This window comes from Amaranthus tricolor, chromosome 2, assembly GCF_026212465.1.
Source record: "Amaranthus tricolor cultivar Red isolate AtriRed21 chromosome 2, ASM2621246v1, whole genome shotgun sequence".
Taxonomy (NCBI): domain Eukaryota; kingdom Viridiplantae; phylum Streptophyta; class Magnoliopsida; order Caryophyllales; family Amaranthaceae; genus Amaranthus; species Amaranthus tricolor.
The window spans coordinates 14315442-14334657 of record NC_080048.1 but is presented as its reverse complement, the minus strand read 5'-3'; the positions used below and the strand labels follow the sequence as shown (position 1 = coordinate 14334657).

The following is a 19216-nucleotide window of genomic DNA, read 5'->3' as shown; positions in this document are numbered from 1 at the left end:
AGAAGAAAGGTGGGCTCGGTATCAGAAATCTTGGCCTGTGGTTCGAAATTGCTATAGCCAAGTTAGCCCCGCACGTGCACAACATGACCGAAATCTCTCTGAGTTCGCTGGATTCATGGAATATACGCCAAAGGGGCAGACTGGATGAGATTTAATCCCCTTATTACTACAAGCTGGTCCCTCAAGAAGATCTGCTATGTGAGAGATAAGTTTAGTCCCTGGATGAGGCAAGGAAAGTTCAATATATAGGACACTTATATGAGCTATTTTGAGGAGACGCCCAAATTCCCTTAGGACAAGTTTGCATGGAACAGGACGTCTACCCCCAAAGATAAATTTGTGCTGTGGATGATTATGTTAAACAAACTGAGAACAAAGCAATACCTCAAACAAATTCACGTGTTGGATGATGATACATGCCCTAGGTGTCTCTCAGCAACTGAATCCATCCAACACTTGTTCTTTCAATGCCCTTTTAGCTCTAAATTCATAAAGGAACTTCAGAAGTGACTTCAAATTAGCACTCTCCCTTGTAACTTGGGTGATATTGTGAAGAAATCTGTAGCCTATGCTATCATCTTTGGCAAACTAGGAATCAAATCGACTTGTGGTTTAGAGATCTATAGGCAGTAGGTTCCCTTCTTGAAGCTCTCTCCCCTTGGTTATGCACGTGAAGAGTAGGCTTGAGCAACCCTTCCTAGAAGGTGGACTCTTGTTCAATATTGATGCTGTCTATACTTTAGGGTGAGTCCCTTTGTCTTTGTAGCTTGTATGGATTTTGTTTGTTGTAATGATATATTTTCACTCTCCAATAATAATAATAATAATAATAATAATAATAATAATAATAGTAATCTGATATGATCTGGTCTGGTCTGATCTGATATGATTTAATCTGGTCTGGTCTGGTTTGGCCTGATCTGGACTGATTTAGTCTGATCTGATCTGAATAAATCTGATCTGATTTGATTTCAATAAAAATATGTAATAAGTTTAAAAAATAAGTTGAAGAGAATATGTTCTAAGTGTCTAACCTGGTAGATATGGACTTGTCACTCATCGTACTAAGCTATCGGCTCTTTTAACACACCATTAAAGAGTCGGATCGTGCGATTAATTTTTTAAACTCCTTTACTTGGAGTATACCTTTATTTTAGTTCTTAAATTAAATAACTTTAGGATAATCCCCTATATTTGAAAAAAGACAATTATGGAGTTTTCCTATACTTTGTGGAGAAAAGAAAATCATTATTGCTTTTGCTTACAAAAAAATGTCGTTAATACAAGGTGGGAGATTGCCCCACGGACTCTAATTTTCTCAAATCAAAATCAACGGTTCACAACTAACATCTGCTTGGTTTTTCAAAATAAAAAGAATAGCTAATAATATTTGAGGTTCTCTTTTTTTTTTCTCTCCTTCTGGTCTCTCCTCCACAATCAAAGAACTCAGTAATCGTTCCTCTGTTCAGGTACGCAGGCATTAATTGATTTGTGCTACTAATTGAATAGTTTATTTCTTATTTTTGATCATTAATTGATTTCAATTCTTTCCTAAATCTAGTCCATCACTGTATTTTTTTGCATTTTATTTAATGTACTCCGTACTAGTCTGTTTCTTGTTTTAAATCTGTAGCTTAATTAGTATTAAATTATATCATTTTTTGTATGTTTACCAATGATTTAAGTAGCTAGCTTGATTACTAAGATCCAGGTTTGCTACACCCTAAAATCTTGTATGAGAAGAGGAACCTTGGCCGGGTCATTTGATTCAAAACCCTCTTAGGGGTTGCCTGGAATGGGGGTATTAGGGGTAAAGAGTAAAGGGGTAAATATTTCAGAATTTGTTATATGTCTGGATTAAGAGCAAATGCAACAGGGGTATTCTATTCTAATACCCTCAATTAGTAGGTAAATATTTACACTAATCCCCCCTAAAGCAAATTTTTTCCTTGTCGAAATTGAGTTGCAGAATTCAAGCTTTCTTCTTCCTTTTCATTTCACATCTTTCTATGTTCTATTTTTTTAGTTTATTCAATCAAAACTAACCCTAAAATCTCAGATAATAAGATAACAAAGATTTTCAAATTAAATTTCAAAAATAAAATTAAATAAAAGAAATTAAAAGAAAATTGAAAATGTAAAAAATCAAAACATTAAATTGAAGAATTATATAGTGGTTGGGGATGTAATGCAAGTGAAGGAGAGAGATAAGGGAGATCTAAAAAATGAAGGTTTATGGGATATATATGGTTGAGAAGAGAAGGAGAAAGTAGAGATGGTTGAAAATGGCAAAAGAAAAAGAGATAAAGGAAAAAATGCCAAACCAAGTACTTTTAATGCCCCAATATATTTTTCTCCCTTTTACTACTCCCTAGTATTATTTTCCTTGAACTATTTACTCCTTATAGTTTTCCCAGGGATCCAAGCAACTCCTTAATGTTGAATTGTATAAGTAATGTTAACACTATGTTTAGATAGCAAATTAGAATGTAAATTAGGAAACAAAAGAAAGGAACGGGTAGGGGAAGGGGAAGGGGAGGGGGAGGAAAGGAAAGGAAAGGAAGGGGAGGGGTAAAGAGGAAGAGTATACTTTGTTTAAAAGAGAAAAAAAAAGGAAAAAAAGGAAATGAGTGTTTTCCTCTAAATTTTTTCATTTTAGGAGAGATGGTATTCTTAATAAAATTTGTCCATATTTTTCCTCCAAATCCCTTGCTTTCCTATTTTTTATTCAAACAATGGATTCTTTATCCTTTTAGATCGCTCCCCTTCCTTTCTCTCCATTTCTTTCTATCCAAACACAACGTAAAATAGGATCAAATAATGGTGGTCAAGTTGGTTAAGTACACGCTATACTTATGTCTTGGATTCGCTCAAGACTTGCAAAATCATTCATTAAAGTTTTGAGGCAATGAATATCTATGGCATTGGAATATGGATGACTCCATAATATAAGTGTTAATATCTCAGCTCTCATAATAAGTTATTATGATGATTCTACATCACATAAGTTACTTGTTATGAGTTTGGGTTAATGGTTTGTTGTTGTTGTTGAGGAGAGAATTAAGGCTCAGTTTACAAGTCCATTTGATATTTGGGATGCAATGTCTTAAGACTTTATCAACTAAAGTTGAACTTACACACTTTTTGAGTATGTTTGCTCAGCCAAAAATTTAGATTGAAAACAGAATCAAGAAAGTACATCCATTATCGGTTATTTGTTTTCTAACATCAGTGACCAATTTCATTAAAAAAAGAAACAAATACCTTTCATTTGTTACCCCTCCTCCACTGATAACAACTCCTTTTCTTCCTCCCCTTCATCTTTGTTCTCGAGTCTTACCATTTCAATTTTTCAAGTGTTTCAAAACAAATAATAACAATTATTCTTGTAATTATAGTTTCCCTTTTCTCAAGTGTTTCCATTTGATATCATATAAACAAAATCACAAGTGTAACAATATCAACTATACTTATCATAATTGTTACAAGCTGTGACATGTAATGGAAATGGATTTCTTTAGTTGTTTCGAATATGGTTTCATTTTAAGTTTGATGACTGATCCTCAAAAAAGTAGCATTCAAAGTTTAACTTTTTTAGTGATATTCTAACAATTGTTCACACACATTGGACAATTTAAGAATCATATTACCATTTTTCTTCAACTAAGATCAGTTCACTTTATGGCCTTATTGAACTTCTGATAGAATTGTAGGGAGCTTTGTGAAAGCTTATCCATGTTTAGTTTGAAGTACCAACAGACTTCTGAAACTACTTTTTATGCTAGTTGCTAGCCTGTTTCCTGGTCCAAAACAAATGTAGAAAGCTCCTTCTAGTCTAATATGTATCTGGGTGTGCTTTATCTGTGATTAAACTTATGTTCTAGATTGTAATGTTGTCTGTGAAACATATATTTTACCGTACAAGATTTAATTGCAGAGACATGGCGAGCATTGCTACAACACATTCCAGTCTATGGTCGTCTGGAGCTCGACAATGTTTTAGTGGAAGATTTAGTGAAGGCAGAAGACCAGGATATAAAGGAGCTGTACTTCCTCACAAATCAAACTTTTCTGGGAGTTGTGATGTTTTCTACAACAATCACTGTCATAAAGCTGGAAAACATCATGTTTTTTGTTGCAGCTCACTGAATAAGAATGATCCAATTGAGCCAGAAGATGAAAACTCAGATGCAGAATCATCAAATCCTGAAAGCCAACCGGTATATGGTTATTCTTTTATTTATACTATGGCTGCATAGTCATCTCTTCTTAACGAAATCACAAAATTACATGTGTAGGCCGCTTTTTTCTATGATCTCGGTCATCTGAATTAATCTAGTGGCATTTTTGTGCATTATTGTAAAAGTGGTTGTGTCTCATGTTATTACTTTGTTTAGGTATGTAATTTGTTGATATTAGCATATGGGGAGTTTTTCATTGTTGAGTGTCTTGTTTTCCTAGGAATTTATCTGAATATACAAAATTCTTGGCTGCCTGTTTTAGGCAAGCGGTGACAATTTTAGGGACAATCTGGAAAGAATTATTGGAATTGATGACTCTAAGTTCAGTGGGGCAGACCTTGCAGCTCTTATAAGAAACAAATATGGAAGGTCCTACGACGTTCAACTTATAAAGAAGGTACTTTTTTCCTTTTGCTGATTAACCAGGATTCTTCTAATTGTGACACACACAGCGTCAATCGTTGAGTTAGTGATCCTGGGTTGATTTGCTTCATTCTAGCTCTACTTGGTTTTGGCTTTTAGATGTAATTTCTCTGTACCATAATGCAGGAGTTCATGGGAAGAAACCTTCTTGCTATGAATGTTATGTGGAAGTACCGAGAGCAGGTACGTAAATACTTCGATTTCTTTAAAATGTCATTGCAGCCTCATTATTTTGTCAATCTTAGCTTTCTGTAATTTCATGAATTATAGTCACATACTTTTTGTTGTTGAGATGCATTCTGAAATTGTAGGTCCTTAGGTTAGGTATACATAGTACTTCAGAGGTATGGTCATTAACCTAGTTAACTAAATGCTGTTTGAATTATGGATTACTGTTTCTTCTGTGCCTCTAAGGCCTTTTTTTATGAGTATTTCTTTTTAAGAATACATAGAAATGTGATGCTTTAGAAATTGGCATCAACTAATGCCTGAAGAAGGCAGGTATCAGTTCTTTTGCTACTCCAGCTGGTCCCAAGCATGGGCAAAGCAAGAAGATGCATCTTGAATTTTCTGTTAGGCAGTGACAATTCGTCTTATAATCACTCCGCAGGCCCACACCCATGGGTTCGAGCCCACAAACCCATGGGTAATGAGCATTGTCTTGCATACACACTTGATGAGGTTCACTCTTTTCCAAAACCTTATGGTATTAGTCTTATTATTTACCAAGCATTATATGCAAGTCCATAACCTATTATTTTAGTGATGTGAGATCTTCCTCACATGTGAAGTATTGCCAACACTTTTTGTCAACACGATGCATAGAATTTAAGAATGGATTCTATTCTCGTATATATATCTGCATCCATTAATGAGTTATGCAAATCATAATGTTGTTTTCCCATATCTAGAAATTGTATGAAACCATATCTAAAAGCTGAAAGTTCTTTTTGTAACATAAACCACCACCTCAGAGATCATTCCCATTAACCGAAGAGGAATACATACTGAGGCTTGATGATGTAGCCAACAATCTGAGATGTTGGGGTGCCGTCTCACATATCAGAAACAGCCTCGCAAAGTTGAAAGAGAGGCCACGGATCGGAAAGGTAAGCAAGGAGCATCAATTATACTCAATACTGGTTTCATTTTAATCAGTTAAATCAATTTTATTCCGTAAATATGATGTCAGTTCTATCAAATGCAATCTAGTCATGTATGAATGAATCAACAAAGTTAAGTTTGGGGAGGACGTCAAAGTAACAAAGCGAATTAAGGAGGAAAATGTTGTTTGTTTTGGTGCAGGCTGTGAGCATATTTATAGACATGGATGAGTCCGGTGCGCGTTCAAATGAATGGATCTACAAATGAGTTTTTGTACGAATGGCGCATTTGTAGATCAGACGTAGACGACTCTTTTTTGTGGAAACAGATCATTGCTCTTAAAGAAAACAAGGCACAAGGCAGAGATGAAGGCACCAATCCTATCTATTCTGCTGCTTATTCTTTGATGTGTTAATGTTCTCATTAGCTTGAGAAAATGTATATACTATACCAGTACATAGGTTGTGGAATGTTAAATGATTATTTATGGCACTCCATTTTATCTCTTCTCTTAAAACAAATCTTGAACTTTATACATTCACCATTTTTGGACATACAATATGCATCCAAATTTAAATTAATCTTGCTTATTTGGTTCCTGTATTCTTCATCCATTCGGCTTTCACTATGTCTCGAGTCTCTAATATTTTAGTTTATTATGTTTTTAATTGATTTTTGATAGCAGATATCTTCTACAACTTTCCATAAATAAAAATTGCTGATTGCTTCAATTTATTATAATACTCTATAATCCAAACCAAAGGATTCGAAAGATTTAGTTGTCAATTGCTATAATCAAATTTAATTGTTTTGGTATTTACATACACCAAAAAATTTGGTGACTTGAAACAAAAACTTTTTGTAAAAACAATATAATTAGCGTCATTTCAATGTTTTTCTCAAAATTAGTGTTAAAATAAAGTGACGGTAAGAAATCTAATCTAAAGAAAGATTAAACAACTTAATTAGCCTCAAAAGAAACCTTAGTTATTTTCCCTAACTAATTTTCCTCCCAAAATTCGAACTACCAAAAACTTTTCTTCTTCATTAAGCATTAGATAAAAACTAGACCACAATTTCATCATCATTATATTAATCATTAGCTAGAATTTAAATAGCAATTTCATCTGATTAGGAATTTTCATCATCATGTTCATGCATGAAGGATTAATTGTGGCCTCATGAAAAGATGTTTCGTATTCCATGTTCATCATTGAACGTTAGTTGTGAAAATCATGTTCATAAAATTATTGTTTTCCACGGATCAATAATAAACAAGCCAAAATCATAAAATTAAAGATATCACGTGGTGGAAATTTTCTTGTAAGGATTTATTTGGATTAAGTGTAAATATTTAAGGGATAAATAAATGTCAATCCATTTCATAACATATTAAGCCAACCAATCCCTCCAATTTTCCAAAAAACACAAGACACAACTCAAAAATACAAAAACTTAAAAAGAAAAAAAAAATTGATTGGGTTGCCTCCCAACAAGCGCTTCTTTAAAGTCATTAGCTAGACCTTACTCAGTAAATAGTTTATCAAACTCCGAAGGAGTTTATCAAACTCACTCCCAGCGAAAGCAAGAATCATAATGTAGTAGATAAAATGAAGTAAGAAGAGAAAATAGACAAAAATGTACAAAGCATGAAAAGTCGACTTATCATTATCGGATAAAGATTAAAGATGAAAAATAAATAAAATAAAATAAAAAAAACAAGTAGAAGAATGAGAGAAGATGAAGCTATTTGTTTCTATGACATGGGAATTAAGAAAATGGCGGTGAAGGAGATATCATATAACCGTGTTTCATTTGTTTTTGTTTTTTTTTTAAAAAAAAAAAATATAAAACTACTCATTTACTCTTTACCATTATTTATATAATATCTTTCTTTATAGTTATTATTATTATTATTATTATTATTATTATTATTATTATTATTATTATTATTATTATTATTATTTCTATAATATTAAATATGAATTGGGGATTATATAAAATAACATTAGTTATATTCCCAAAAATTTGCGGTGTTACACGGAGTAACTCCGATCACACTCTGTTCCTCATGAAGGAAAAAGATCGGATCACTCGTTTAATTATTTATGTAGATGATATGGTTATTACTAGTAACGATGTAGAGGAAATTTGAGATTTAAAGAGAAAAATATCATGTGAGTTTGAGATGAATGATTTGGGAAACCTAAAGCACTTTCTTGGCATTGATGTTCTAAGATCACATAAGGGGATCTTCATTAGTCAACAAAAGTACATTCTAGATCTCCTAGCAGAGACCGATTGCTTGATTGTAAGCCTGCAGAGACAACCTTGCAGCGAATCATGGACTCCAGATAATTGAGGGGGAAAACTTGGCAGATAAAGATCGCTATAGGAGGATGATAGGGATAATTATTTACCTATCACACAAAAGACCCGATATTGTCTTCGCAGTTGGTGTGGTAAGCAGATTCATGCACATGCCTCAGATACAACATATGATGGTTGTGATGCGGATCCTAAGGTATCTTAAGGTAACTAGTAGTAGAGGACTTCTTTTTGGGAAAATGACAATCTCGACCTCCTAGCTTACACAGATGCAGATTGGGCCCATGATAGAGATGACAAAAAATCGACTTCAAGATAATTTACTTTGGTAGGGGGAAATCTTGTCACTTGAAAAAGCAAGAAACAAAAAGTAGTAGCTCCTTCGAGTGCTGAGGCTGAATTTCGGGGAATTGCTGAGGGAAACACTGAACTCTTGTGGATCATGAAGCTACTAGGGGAACTAAACTTCCCACAGAAGGGGCCTTGTGACCTTTATTGTGATAACAAAGCAGCTATTAGAATCTCGGGAAATCCAATTCAGCATGATCGCACTAAACATGTTGAAATTCACGGCACTTCATCAAGGAAAAACTCGAAAAGAGGATCATTAGCCTTCCATTTGTTCGGTCAAAGGATCAGCTAGCATATATTCTCACCAAGGCTGTAGCATCCGAAGTATTTGATGATGCAATATGCAAGTTGGGTCTCAGCAAATCCTACAACCTAACTTGAGGGGGAGTGTAGGAAAGTAAAATAAAATCAAATATTCTAATAACATAAGTTTAGGAATGATAATATTGCTGTAATTGTTCTTTCCTAGTTTAGTAGCTAATCTTGTGTATAAATGTAGGCTGTAAATCATATCAAACAATATACAAAAATCAGTATTCACTGACCCAAAACTCTTACTCTCACATGATTAATTTCTTCATTTCTAAAAAATTATTCCACCTCTCTAACAATCAAATTTTTTTAATCATCTATTGATAAACCTCATTTTTACCTTTTATTTGGGCATAATATTGATTTACTATTCCTTAGTTTCCGTGCATTCCTATTGCTTTTGGTTGGTTTTACGTCCTTTTATAGGGTAGCATATTTGTTGTTGCTTTTGCAGATTGATCACCTATTTTCAAGCCTTAAAGAATGCTAGAGAGGCGCCATCTTATATTCGCCGGAGGCATGGAGAAGGCAGGGACCGAAGCTGAGGTAGAAAAAAGCCAAGAGGTGGAGAAAAGTTCAACCCAAGCAAAGCAAAAGTATTGTTCATGAAAAGTCAACTTAAGTGCTGATGGAGGTCAACACACTCTAATTTTGGTATATATCTTGATGGAAGGTAAAAGTTGAGTTTGTTAGCTTCAAATCGACTGGTCACACGTCGAATTCAAAGTTATAAAGAAGGAGAAAGAGCATTTTTAAAATGGCATGCCTAAGGAGAAGGATATCGATCGATCGATCTATTTGGATTGATCAATCGATCTTGTAAGCAAAAAGTTCCAGAATGTTGTTGAGTTAGTCAAAGAGGATCAACCGATCGATCTACATAGATTGATCGATTGATCTTATTTTGGATGACGTTCCAGAATGTGCAAAAAGTTTACATAGGAGATCAATCGATTGATCGAAAATCGCAGCTAGCACCAATTTTCCACGCAAAACCGCAGCAACACAACACAGGTGCAAAATGTTTCCATCAAGTCTCGAAATAGGGACTTGCTGCACGACATAAGGTGATTTGGACCAACTGAGACAGCGCGTATTTAATATATCATATATTCCCAGGCCCAAGTTCAAAATACGCGAATATAGTAGATTTTTCCAAACATTTCAACTGATTTTTTTTTCCAGCGTTTTTGAGGGTAATTTTCTCATATTTATTGGGGGTTAAATATTCTATTTTGTAAGGGGTATAAATAGAGGGTATTTGTAATAGCTTAGAACTAAGTAGTATTTCAGCAATTTTCATTCGGTTTTTTTTTTTTCATCTTTTTCTCTCTTTTTGTACAAACCCTAGTTTTTTCATTTTCATTTTTCTCTTTATTCTAGTCTTAATTAAATTAATCAAAGCTTAGTTTTTAGTGTTATTCTTCATCTTTCACTACTTTCATTAGCTTTTATTGGTGATTATTTGAAACTTGCAAATCATTTTCATGGAACTTTAAGTTTGGGTTTTTATCGTTCTAGAATCTCTCTCCTTTTTTTTTGGTAATTTCTAATCTTATTTATTTTTAGTATTTCATTATTATGTAATTGTTCATTTTAGCTATCTCATGATATTGATTTATTTTTGTTTACTATTTTACTCTTATCTTATCCATATTTATGTTATTGGTGTTTGAATGCTTATGTTATATGTTGTTTATGATTTTGTTGGTTATGATTATGAGTAGTGAGTAGTTAGTTAGGGTTTAAGGTTTGCTCAACCCTTGTTGATGGCTTGATAATGGTGGAATGTTGATTGATATTGGTTTGAATGGAGACTTAGTAGAAGGGTTGCTCCATCCATTGCTTAAGGGTTGCTCCATCCATCCCAGAGTAACCTAAACCCTTGCTTAATGAATGGAGTCAGGTGCAAGGGTTTGAATAGAGTATGACGCTTTTTCGCAAGCAACAAGTCAGGGCCTTGAACTAAAAAAGTTTAAGTGTTTTGCGGAAATAAGTTTAAGAACTTGTTGCTAGCTAATGAAAGCAGAAAGTAAAGTGCAAAAATAAAGAACACAATGATTACAGAGTTCAGCCCGCTAATAGGACCTAATCTCTACCCTTGAGCTTTCCTTTGGTCGCGGGCTTTGGGCAAAGTCTCTTTATTCACTTTCACTTAGAGTTCTAGTATTACAAGTCTTAGAAGAAGGTCACACTTATCTTCTAATAACTCCCCGTAGCCTCTTGCTACCACAAACTAGACACTCAATTCCTAGTGAACTAAAGACACTTTTCTTTTCCTCCAATCTCCCTCTTATCTTAATAAAGTAAAATAATGTTTGTTTGTTCGAGACTTTTGTATAACTCAAAGACAGAACCCAATTGGAGTTATACAATATTAATTACAAAATACTCTTAGGATGATTACAAGTAAAACCTAAAACACTATGTAGTATCGAAGGTCTTCTTGAAAATTATAAGCTTGTGAGTATTTTGTGGAGGATTCTTTGAAAGACTTTTTTTGGCTCTTGAAAGCTTGATGTATATGGTGTTGTATGATGCAGTGGTATACTTGTATGTATTTCATTTGAGCTTCAAAGGTCGAAATAAATACTCCTTGAGGCTCTAGAATCCAAACGACTACTTTCCAAAATTGGCTCTGTCGAGGCCTTGACTCTGGGTAGCCGAGCTTGTTATCCGAGGAAACTTTCCTACAAAACTTGGTCAGCATAAAAACAATAAAGGCAGTAGGAATAATTAAGATAACCTCAGAATATAATCTTTGCATAAAGAATATTTCATTTTAAAAGATTTGGCAAAGATTATATTATAAGAGAATAAGATCTCTTATATATGGCAAGTGTATAAGATAGAATATCATATGAATATCTTGCCATATACTAAGATTTCGAATATCAAAAGCTAGGATAATATCCTTTAATCCAAATAAATACCAATCAAAATCTTACCATTACTTACCATTGTAGCCGTTGGAATATGGTGATCAAAGATCTCCATAAATCGTGTAAAGTAAGGCAGCACAGTGTGTTATGCCACACTAAAATAATCGACCACAATAGTATAACAATATAAGTTCCAAGAACTTATATACCATGTCACAACAATTAAAACCTTTTAATACATAAAACATGGTTTTGACTTAACACTTTAATACAACAATAATAAACATTGATATTTGTCTTCCATCATAAAATATAAAACTTACTTTATCAAGGGGTCAAGTCAACAATCTCCCCCTTGATGGAAGACAAACTCAAATAAGACATTAGAGTGTTAAGGTTTTGAAGGGAGGTTCTAAATCTTGAAGTTTCCAAAAATTTTAAAATAAAACAGTGTAGTAGAACACTTCCTTCAAAAACGGACAGTTTAAGATAAAACAATCACAAACAATAATCCTGTCCTGTCAAGGCCTTGAAAGATTAAAATCTTTCGAAGTCATGGCCTTGAGTTTGTGAAACCATACTTATCCAAATATGGGTTCAAAATGAGACAAGGTATGTCCAAACAGAACATATTAAAGCATGTCAAGGCCTTGAAAGATCAACAACATTGAAGCTCGAGGCCTTGACCATAATAAATCATACCTGTCGAAATACGTACTCAAAGATAAAGCAGAAAACATCATAACAAAATACGCAAGATAATTATAATAACAAAAGCAGTAGAGTTCATGCATCATGCAGTAGTAGTAGAGTTCTAATGTCTTTATTTTCTTCTCCCCCTTTGTCTTCTAATCAAGGAAGGGGAAAGAAAGAAAATTGTTGGATCATAGTTTAAAAAAAAAATAAAAAGAGTTAATAGTTCTTACAACCATGTCGAATGTTTGAGACATAAGCTGAAAATATTGAAAATATAGTTTGATCACGGCAGAGGGTCAAGTCATTTGTCATGGGGGTAAACGATATGAAGCAGGACTCGGGTGCGAAGTGGCTCATCATCGTTAGGGGCTGGAAGGGGCAGTTCCGGGCTTTTCTCTTTGTCCTTCTCCTTTTGCTTCTCCTGCTCCTTCTCCTTCTCCTTCGTTGGTGCCTTCTCCTTCGCAGCACCTGAAGTCTCACCAACTTCCTCATTAGAATCAAAACCCAAATAATAATCAAGATTATGAAGGGAGGTAATGATTCTTTTGAGAGCTTTCGTGTGCTCGTGGAAACGACCTTTGACCAACATTTTGAGAAGTCCCAGCTCAGAATGGATTTCCTCTAACTCTAGGCATAAACTCTCAAATCTCTCCTCGATTATAGGTGAGGGTTTAGAGGCCGCAAACTTTGTTGTCCATGTATCACCATCCTTAATAATCCCCAAATTCTTCAAGGCCTTTTCATCAAATTTCCCATTAACCTTTTCTTTCTCCTCATCCTCTAAATTTATATCAAAATGGGCAAAGATCTTTGGGAGAAGATTTGCAGAAGGTAGGGGTGAGCCTCTTTTGCTTGTTATGGCCGTATGCATGGACGTTATTATAAGGTTAGGGATGTCAATGTCCTGACCATTCATGACATTATCCATGATGGATAATGTGGAGTGAAGAACTTGGTCTGTGGTGTTGCTTCGATAAAGCAAACACCTTTGGATGATGCTGTGGAGCAACTTACCCTCTAGGTTAAGAATGTTGTGGGTAGGTTTGCGTGGGTAGGGAGGAGGAACATTATAGTACTTGGTTTGGGCTCGGGCAATGTGGTCACTCTTCTCTTTTTCCAAGTTAAAATGATTGCCAGAAGGAACACCAAGAAATTTACCAAGCAATTTCTCGGTAAATGAGAAGGAACGATTCTTAATTTGAGTGGAGTAAAGCAATAGTCCCTTTTCGTCCGAAATAGTTAAGTTTGCATAGAAAAGTCTTGTGGACAAGGGTTATTGCTCTTCACCACAATTAACAATGCTCCAAAATGGAGAACTTTGCAATTTGTCGAAGCATATCAAATTCTGATTTTTAAAGAAGTCAATCTCCAAGAAATCAGAAGAACATATGTCTCGATTATGAAAGTTACTCCAGTTTTTCTTGTGTTCCTCACTTTTAAACCAAGATTCATCAATGGCGGTAGTGTTTACCTTAGTGATCTTTGGACTTGAATCATTAGAGGAAGAGCTATGGTATAAGGCAGTAGGAGTGGTGATCGAATCAGAATCCACCTTGTAGGACACTCTGGGCTTTAATTTTCTACGCTTGGATGATCGTGGAGTGGGAGTGGTTGATTTTCCTTTTGTTGCAATGGATTTGCGCTTGGGAGCCATAGTGAAGGAGTGTTGTTAATGGAGTTTGGAGAAATGGAGGAAGAAGATAGAATGAGAGAGAGAGAGAAAGAGAGAGAGAGAGAGAGTTGGTCTCGATTTTGGGGTTGTATTTGAGTGAGAAAGTGAGGTTGAGTGTTTGTGTGAAGGGAGGTTTGCATGGGGAGGGTAAATAAAGAGGGGTTGGGGTTAAGTGAGATGACGGTTTAGGGGGTAATTATGGAAGGTGTAAGGGGTGATGTGATGTGAGAGTGTAGGGTGGTTTAATGTGATTGGGTTGGTTAGGATAATAGGGTTGGCTTGATTAGACAGTTTAGGGTGAGTTGTAAGGGAGAGAGAGATACGGTTGCAGTGGGTTATGAGTGAGGGGAGTGGTTTTTTGGTTGGGTTTGGGTAGTTTTAGGAAAGGTTTTCAAAAATTAAAACTTCCCCTCCCCCTTTAGCCGTGTAGTATTAGGAATATTAGAAAATTATTTTGTTTCCTTATTTTGCAAAAATACTAGGAAAAAATATTTTGCCAAAATCAGAATATTTAAAAAGAATAAAGAATATTTTGTACAAGTATAATAGAAAGAATATTTTAAAAAAATTACATGAAAAATATTACATTTTGAATTTTAAAAATTGGTTGTAACTTTAAGTTTTGAAATTCAAATTTTGAAAACAATATTGTCCAAAAATATCTAGGAAGATATTCTGGTCAATATTTTGATCCAACTTTAATTTTCGAAAAGCATTAGTTTCAATGTTCCCTAGTTGTCAGGCCCTTGACATGAGTTGTCAAGGCCTTGAAAAACTAAGGCTTACTAGGTGCAATGAATGAATGTTTACCAAATTAAATGCGAACCTTATTGTGATGCTCCCCCTAAGTTTGAGCACTCTTGTTTAACATTCCCAATTCACTAACCAAGTAATTGAATCTATCTTCGGATAATAGTTTTGTGAATATATCCGCAATTTGAAATTGTGTTGGAATGAAGCCAATAGTGATGTCCTTGTTGTTGTAGTGATCTCGTATGAAGTGGGGTCTTACATCAATATGCTTTGTATGAGAGTGTTGTACTGGATTCTTTGTAATTGAAATAGCACTTGTATTGTCACATTTGATAGGTACTTCTCTATAGTCCAATTCTAAATCCCTTAGTTGTTGTGACATCCATAGAATTTGTGCACAACACGCACCAGCAACTATGTACTCGGCCTCGGCGGAGGAGAGTGCCACGGAGTGTTGCTTCTTTAATTGCCAAGAAATAGGTGAGGATCCAAGAAATTGACAATTTCCCGTAGTGCTTTTTCTATCAACTTTATAACCTGTGAAATACGAATCCGAATATCCAACCAATGAGAAGTCACTATTGTTGGGATACCAAAGACCAAGGTCTCGAGTCCCATTCAAATATCTAAAGATTCTCTTCACGGCCATGAGATGAGAGTCTTTAGGGTTTACTTGAAAACGAGCACACACACCAACACTAAACATAATATATGGTCTACTTGCGGTCAAATATAGTAGGGAACCAATCATGCCTCTATAGAGTTTTTGATCTTTAGACTTGCTATTGAGGTCTTGATCAAGTGAGCATGAAGAACTCATAGGGGTCTTCGAGGGCTTGGATTGATCTAAGTTGTACTTCTTGAGAAGGTCTCTTACATATTTTCCTTGCTTGATAAATATGCCTTCCCTTTCTTTTTTGATTTGCAATCCAAGGAAGAATGTCAATTCACCCATCATGCTCATTTCGAACTCTTTACTCATAAGATCGGAATATTCCTTGCTAAGAGATTCGTTAGTAGCACCAAACAAAACATCGTCAACTTAAATTTGAACAATAAGCATGTCATTACCTTTGGTTTTAATGAATAGTGTATTGTCTATCAACCCTCTTTTAAAATCGTTTTCCATTAAAAAGTTTGAAAGCCTTTCATACCAAGCTCTAGGATCTTGTTTTAAACCATAAAGGGCTTTCTCTAATTTAAAGACATGATTTGGAAATTGATCATTTTCAAAGCCGGGAGGTTGATCTACATACACTTCTTCATTAAGATAACCATTTATGAAAGCGCATTTAACATCCATTTGAAAAAGTTTTATGTGCATAAATGATGCAAATGCATTGCTTCAAGTCTAGCAACAGGTGCAAAGATTTCTTCATAATCAATTCCTTCCTCTAGATTATAACCTTTTGCAACAAGTCTAGCCTTGTTACGAACAACCTTACCATTTTCATCACGTTTGTTGCGGAATACCCATTTAGTGCCAATAATAGTACGGTCACTAGTTCTAGGAACTAATGTCCATACTTTATTCCTTTCGAACTCATTGAGTTCATTTTGCATGGCAACTATCCACTCGGCCTCTTGTAGAGCTTCATCATGATTCTTTGGTTCTATGAAAGAAACAAATGCATAGAAGGCACAATAGCTCTTTGATATTGTTTGAACACCGCTTTGTGGATCCCTGATGATATTCTCCAAAGGATGTGAAGATGCATGCTTGAATTTCCTTTTGATAGCCAAAGGAGATGTTATTTGTTCTCGGAGTTCAGCTTCAAGGCCTTGAGAGTTATTCTGTGAGCTATCACATTTTAGACTTGTTCTCGAGGCTCAAGTTCCTGGATGATTTTGTTAGGGCCTTGAGAACCTTTATTTGTCACCAGATTAGCTTCGTCAAGGGCTTGAATCTGTTCCTGCATGTTTGTTCCTTTCTCCTTTGTTGCTTCATCTTCATCATAATCATCATGACACAGCTTCAAATCTGCAAAGCCTTTACTCAAGATTCCGTTATCATGCTCATCAAAAATAACATGTATACTTTCCTCCACCACTTTCCTACGAAGATTTTATACACGATAAGCTTTGCTATTAAGAGCATAACCAAGAAAGATAGCCTCATCACTACGTGCATCAAATTTTCCAAGGTTGTCTTTGCCATGGATGAAACAAGTACATCCAAAAGGTTTAAAATAAGAAATATTTGGTTTCTCCCTTTGAATAATTCATAGGGAGTCTTTTTCAAAATAGGTCTTATCAAACATCTATTCAAAACATAATTTGCGGTATTGATATATTCGGCCCAAAATGTTTTAGGAAGTCCATTTTCTAAAAGCATAGTCCTTGACATGTCCTCAAGAGTGCGGTTCTTACGTTCCACAACTCCATTTTGATGAGGTGTCCTAGGAGCCGAAAAGTTATGTGAAATTCCATATTTTGCACAAAAGGTGTCAAAACCGAGTTGATCAAATTCTCAACCATGATCACTCCTCACGTGAGCAATAGGTAGGTTTTTGATAGCTTGATGTTCTTTGCAAGGTTTTGAAAATTCAATTAAAGCCTCAGATTTCTCACGAAGAAAAGATAACCAAGTAAAACGAGAGAAATCATCAACTATAACAAAGACATATTGTTTACCCTTGGGAGATTTGACACGCATATGACCACAAAGATCTATATGAAAAAGTTCAATTGGCCTTGTGGTGCTAACTATCTTTTTAGGTTTAAAGGAACCCTTGGTTTGCTTACCTTTAGCACAAGACTTACATAACTCATCAATATGAAAAGACAAGTTAGGTAGGCCTCTTACTAAGTCATGAGATGGAAGTAATTTAATAGAATGCATGTTTAAATGTCCAAGTCTTTTATGCCAAAGCCTCGGATCATCTGTCAAGGCCTTGAGACATTTAAGACTTGAGCTTTCAATTTTATTAGTGAACAAAGAATAGATATTATCATACCTAGGAGCATTAAGAATAATGTTCCCAGATTTGATACATTTTACCTCACATTTGTCCTTGTCGAAAATTACTTGATTTCCTTTGTCACAAAGTTGAGAGATGCTAAGGAGATTATACTTAAGTCCATCAACAAGTAGCACATCCTCAATCGAATTAGATGCATCATAACCAACTTTACCAACACCAATAATGTTCCATTTTTCTTTGCCACCAAGAGTGATAGTTCCACCATGTTGTTCTTTAAGTTTCGTGAATAAAGATGCCTTTCCACTCATGTGCCTTGAACATCCACTATCAAGGATCCATTTGCTAGGTACCTATATAACCAAAACATCATACTTTTCGGCTAAACCACTTGTTAAATTTGTTGTCAAATTCGGAGTCAACCATATTAGATGGTCTCATCCCTTTGACAACCCAAATTTGCTTAACATGAGATCTAAGTTGGACCGGATAAGTGTTCTTAATGATTTGAGGGTCGGATAAAGACATGCAAATTTCATATGACCCTTCTTGCCACAATATGAACAAATAGGTCCAAGCCAATTGCCTTTAGCTTTTGCAAAGTGGTATTATTCTTTTTAGGAAAAGTGTTTCGATTATGACCAATACCATTTTTGTCTTTAGGCACTTGACTTGAATCTAACATTTTATTAAGTTCTTTTTTGAATTTTGTAAATTTGGCAAGTGAGTCATTAAGAGATTTGCATTTCCCAGTCTTTTGAACAGTTTAGGGAAGTCAGTTTTCGTTTTAAAGAAATATTGTCATCTGTCAGGGCCCTGACCTTACTATCGTGGCCAGTCGTTAAGGCCTTGACCTTAAGTTCGAAAACAGTTTTTGATTTTTCAATTTGTGATTCTAGATCTGACTGAAGTACATCCAACTTTTGTAATAAACTTTCTTCTCTTATTTTAAATTCAGAAATTTCATTTCTGAGAGAGTTCATTCCAAGAGTTGATTGTTCCTCATTCTTAAGAAGATTTAACAATATATCTTTAAGAACTTCCTTAGGTCCATTAATAAGATGTTCTATGGTTACCTCAATAGGAGAATCTGGACCTTTGGTGGAGTCTTCATGCGCCATGAGGCAAAGATCATCACTATTCATTCTCGGAATCACTTAAGAAATCTGAATCACTCCAAGTAGCAAGCATGGCTTTCTTTTTGTCATTTCTTTTATAGTTGTCCTTCCTTTTGTAGTTCTTTCTTTTATCATCCTTCTTCCTTTCCTCTTTCTTCTTAGGGCAATCCTTGATGAAATATTCTGTAGAACCACATTCAAAACAAGTTAGTACATTGGATTTAGAAGAGTTAGATGGCTTACCTCGAGGATATCTTGAAGATTGAGAAGATTCTCCTTTCTTGAAGTTTCTTCTCATCTTCAAGATACGTGAAAGTCCGCGAGCAACTAGGGCAAATGGATCATCATCTTCATCATCACTATTATCATCGGATGAGGAGGGTTCGTCAACTTTCGAGGCCTTGAGAGACATGTT

The 19216-nt window shown here is 35.0% G+C and overlaps 1 protein-coding gene across 1 annotated transcript; it reads left to right on the top strand.

The window, feature by feature from the left end:
* Positions 1-1268: 1268 nt before the first annotated feature.
* Positions 1269-6371, top strand: LOC130804994 (uncharacterized). Its single transcript, XM_057669586.1, has 6 exons — positions 1269-1469; positions 3938-4220; positions 4504-4638; positions 4791-4847; positions 5639-5773; positions 5970-6371. Exons 2-6 carry the CDS (start codon positions 3942-3944, stop codon positions 6033-6035), a joined length of 672 nt encoding a protein of 223 aa, XP_057525569.1. The 5' UTR covers positions 1269-1469; positions 3938-3941; the 3' UTR covers positions 6036-6371.
* Positions 6372-19216: the final 12845 nt, after the last annotated feature.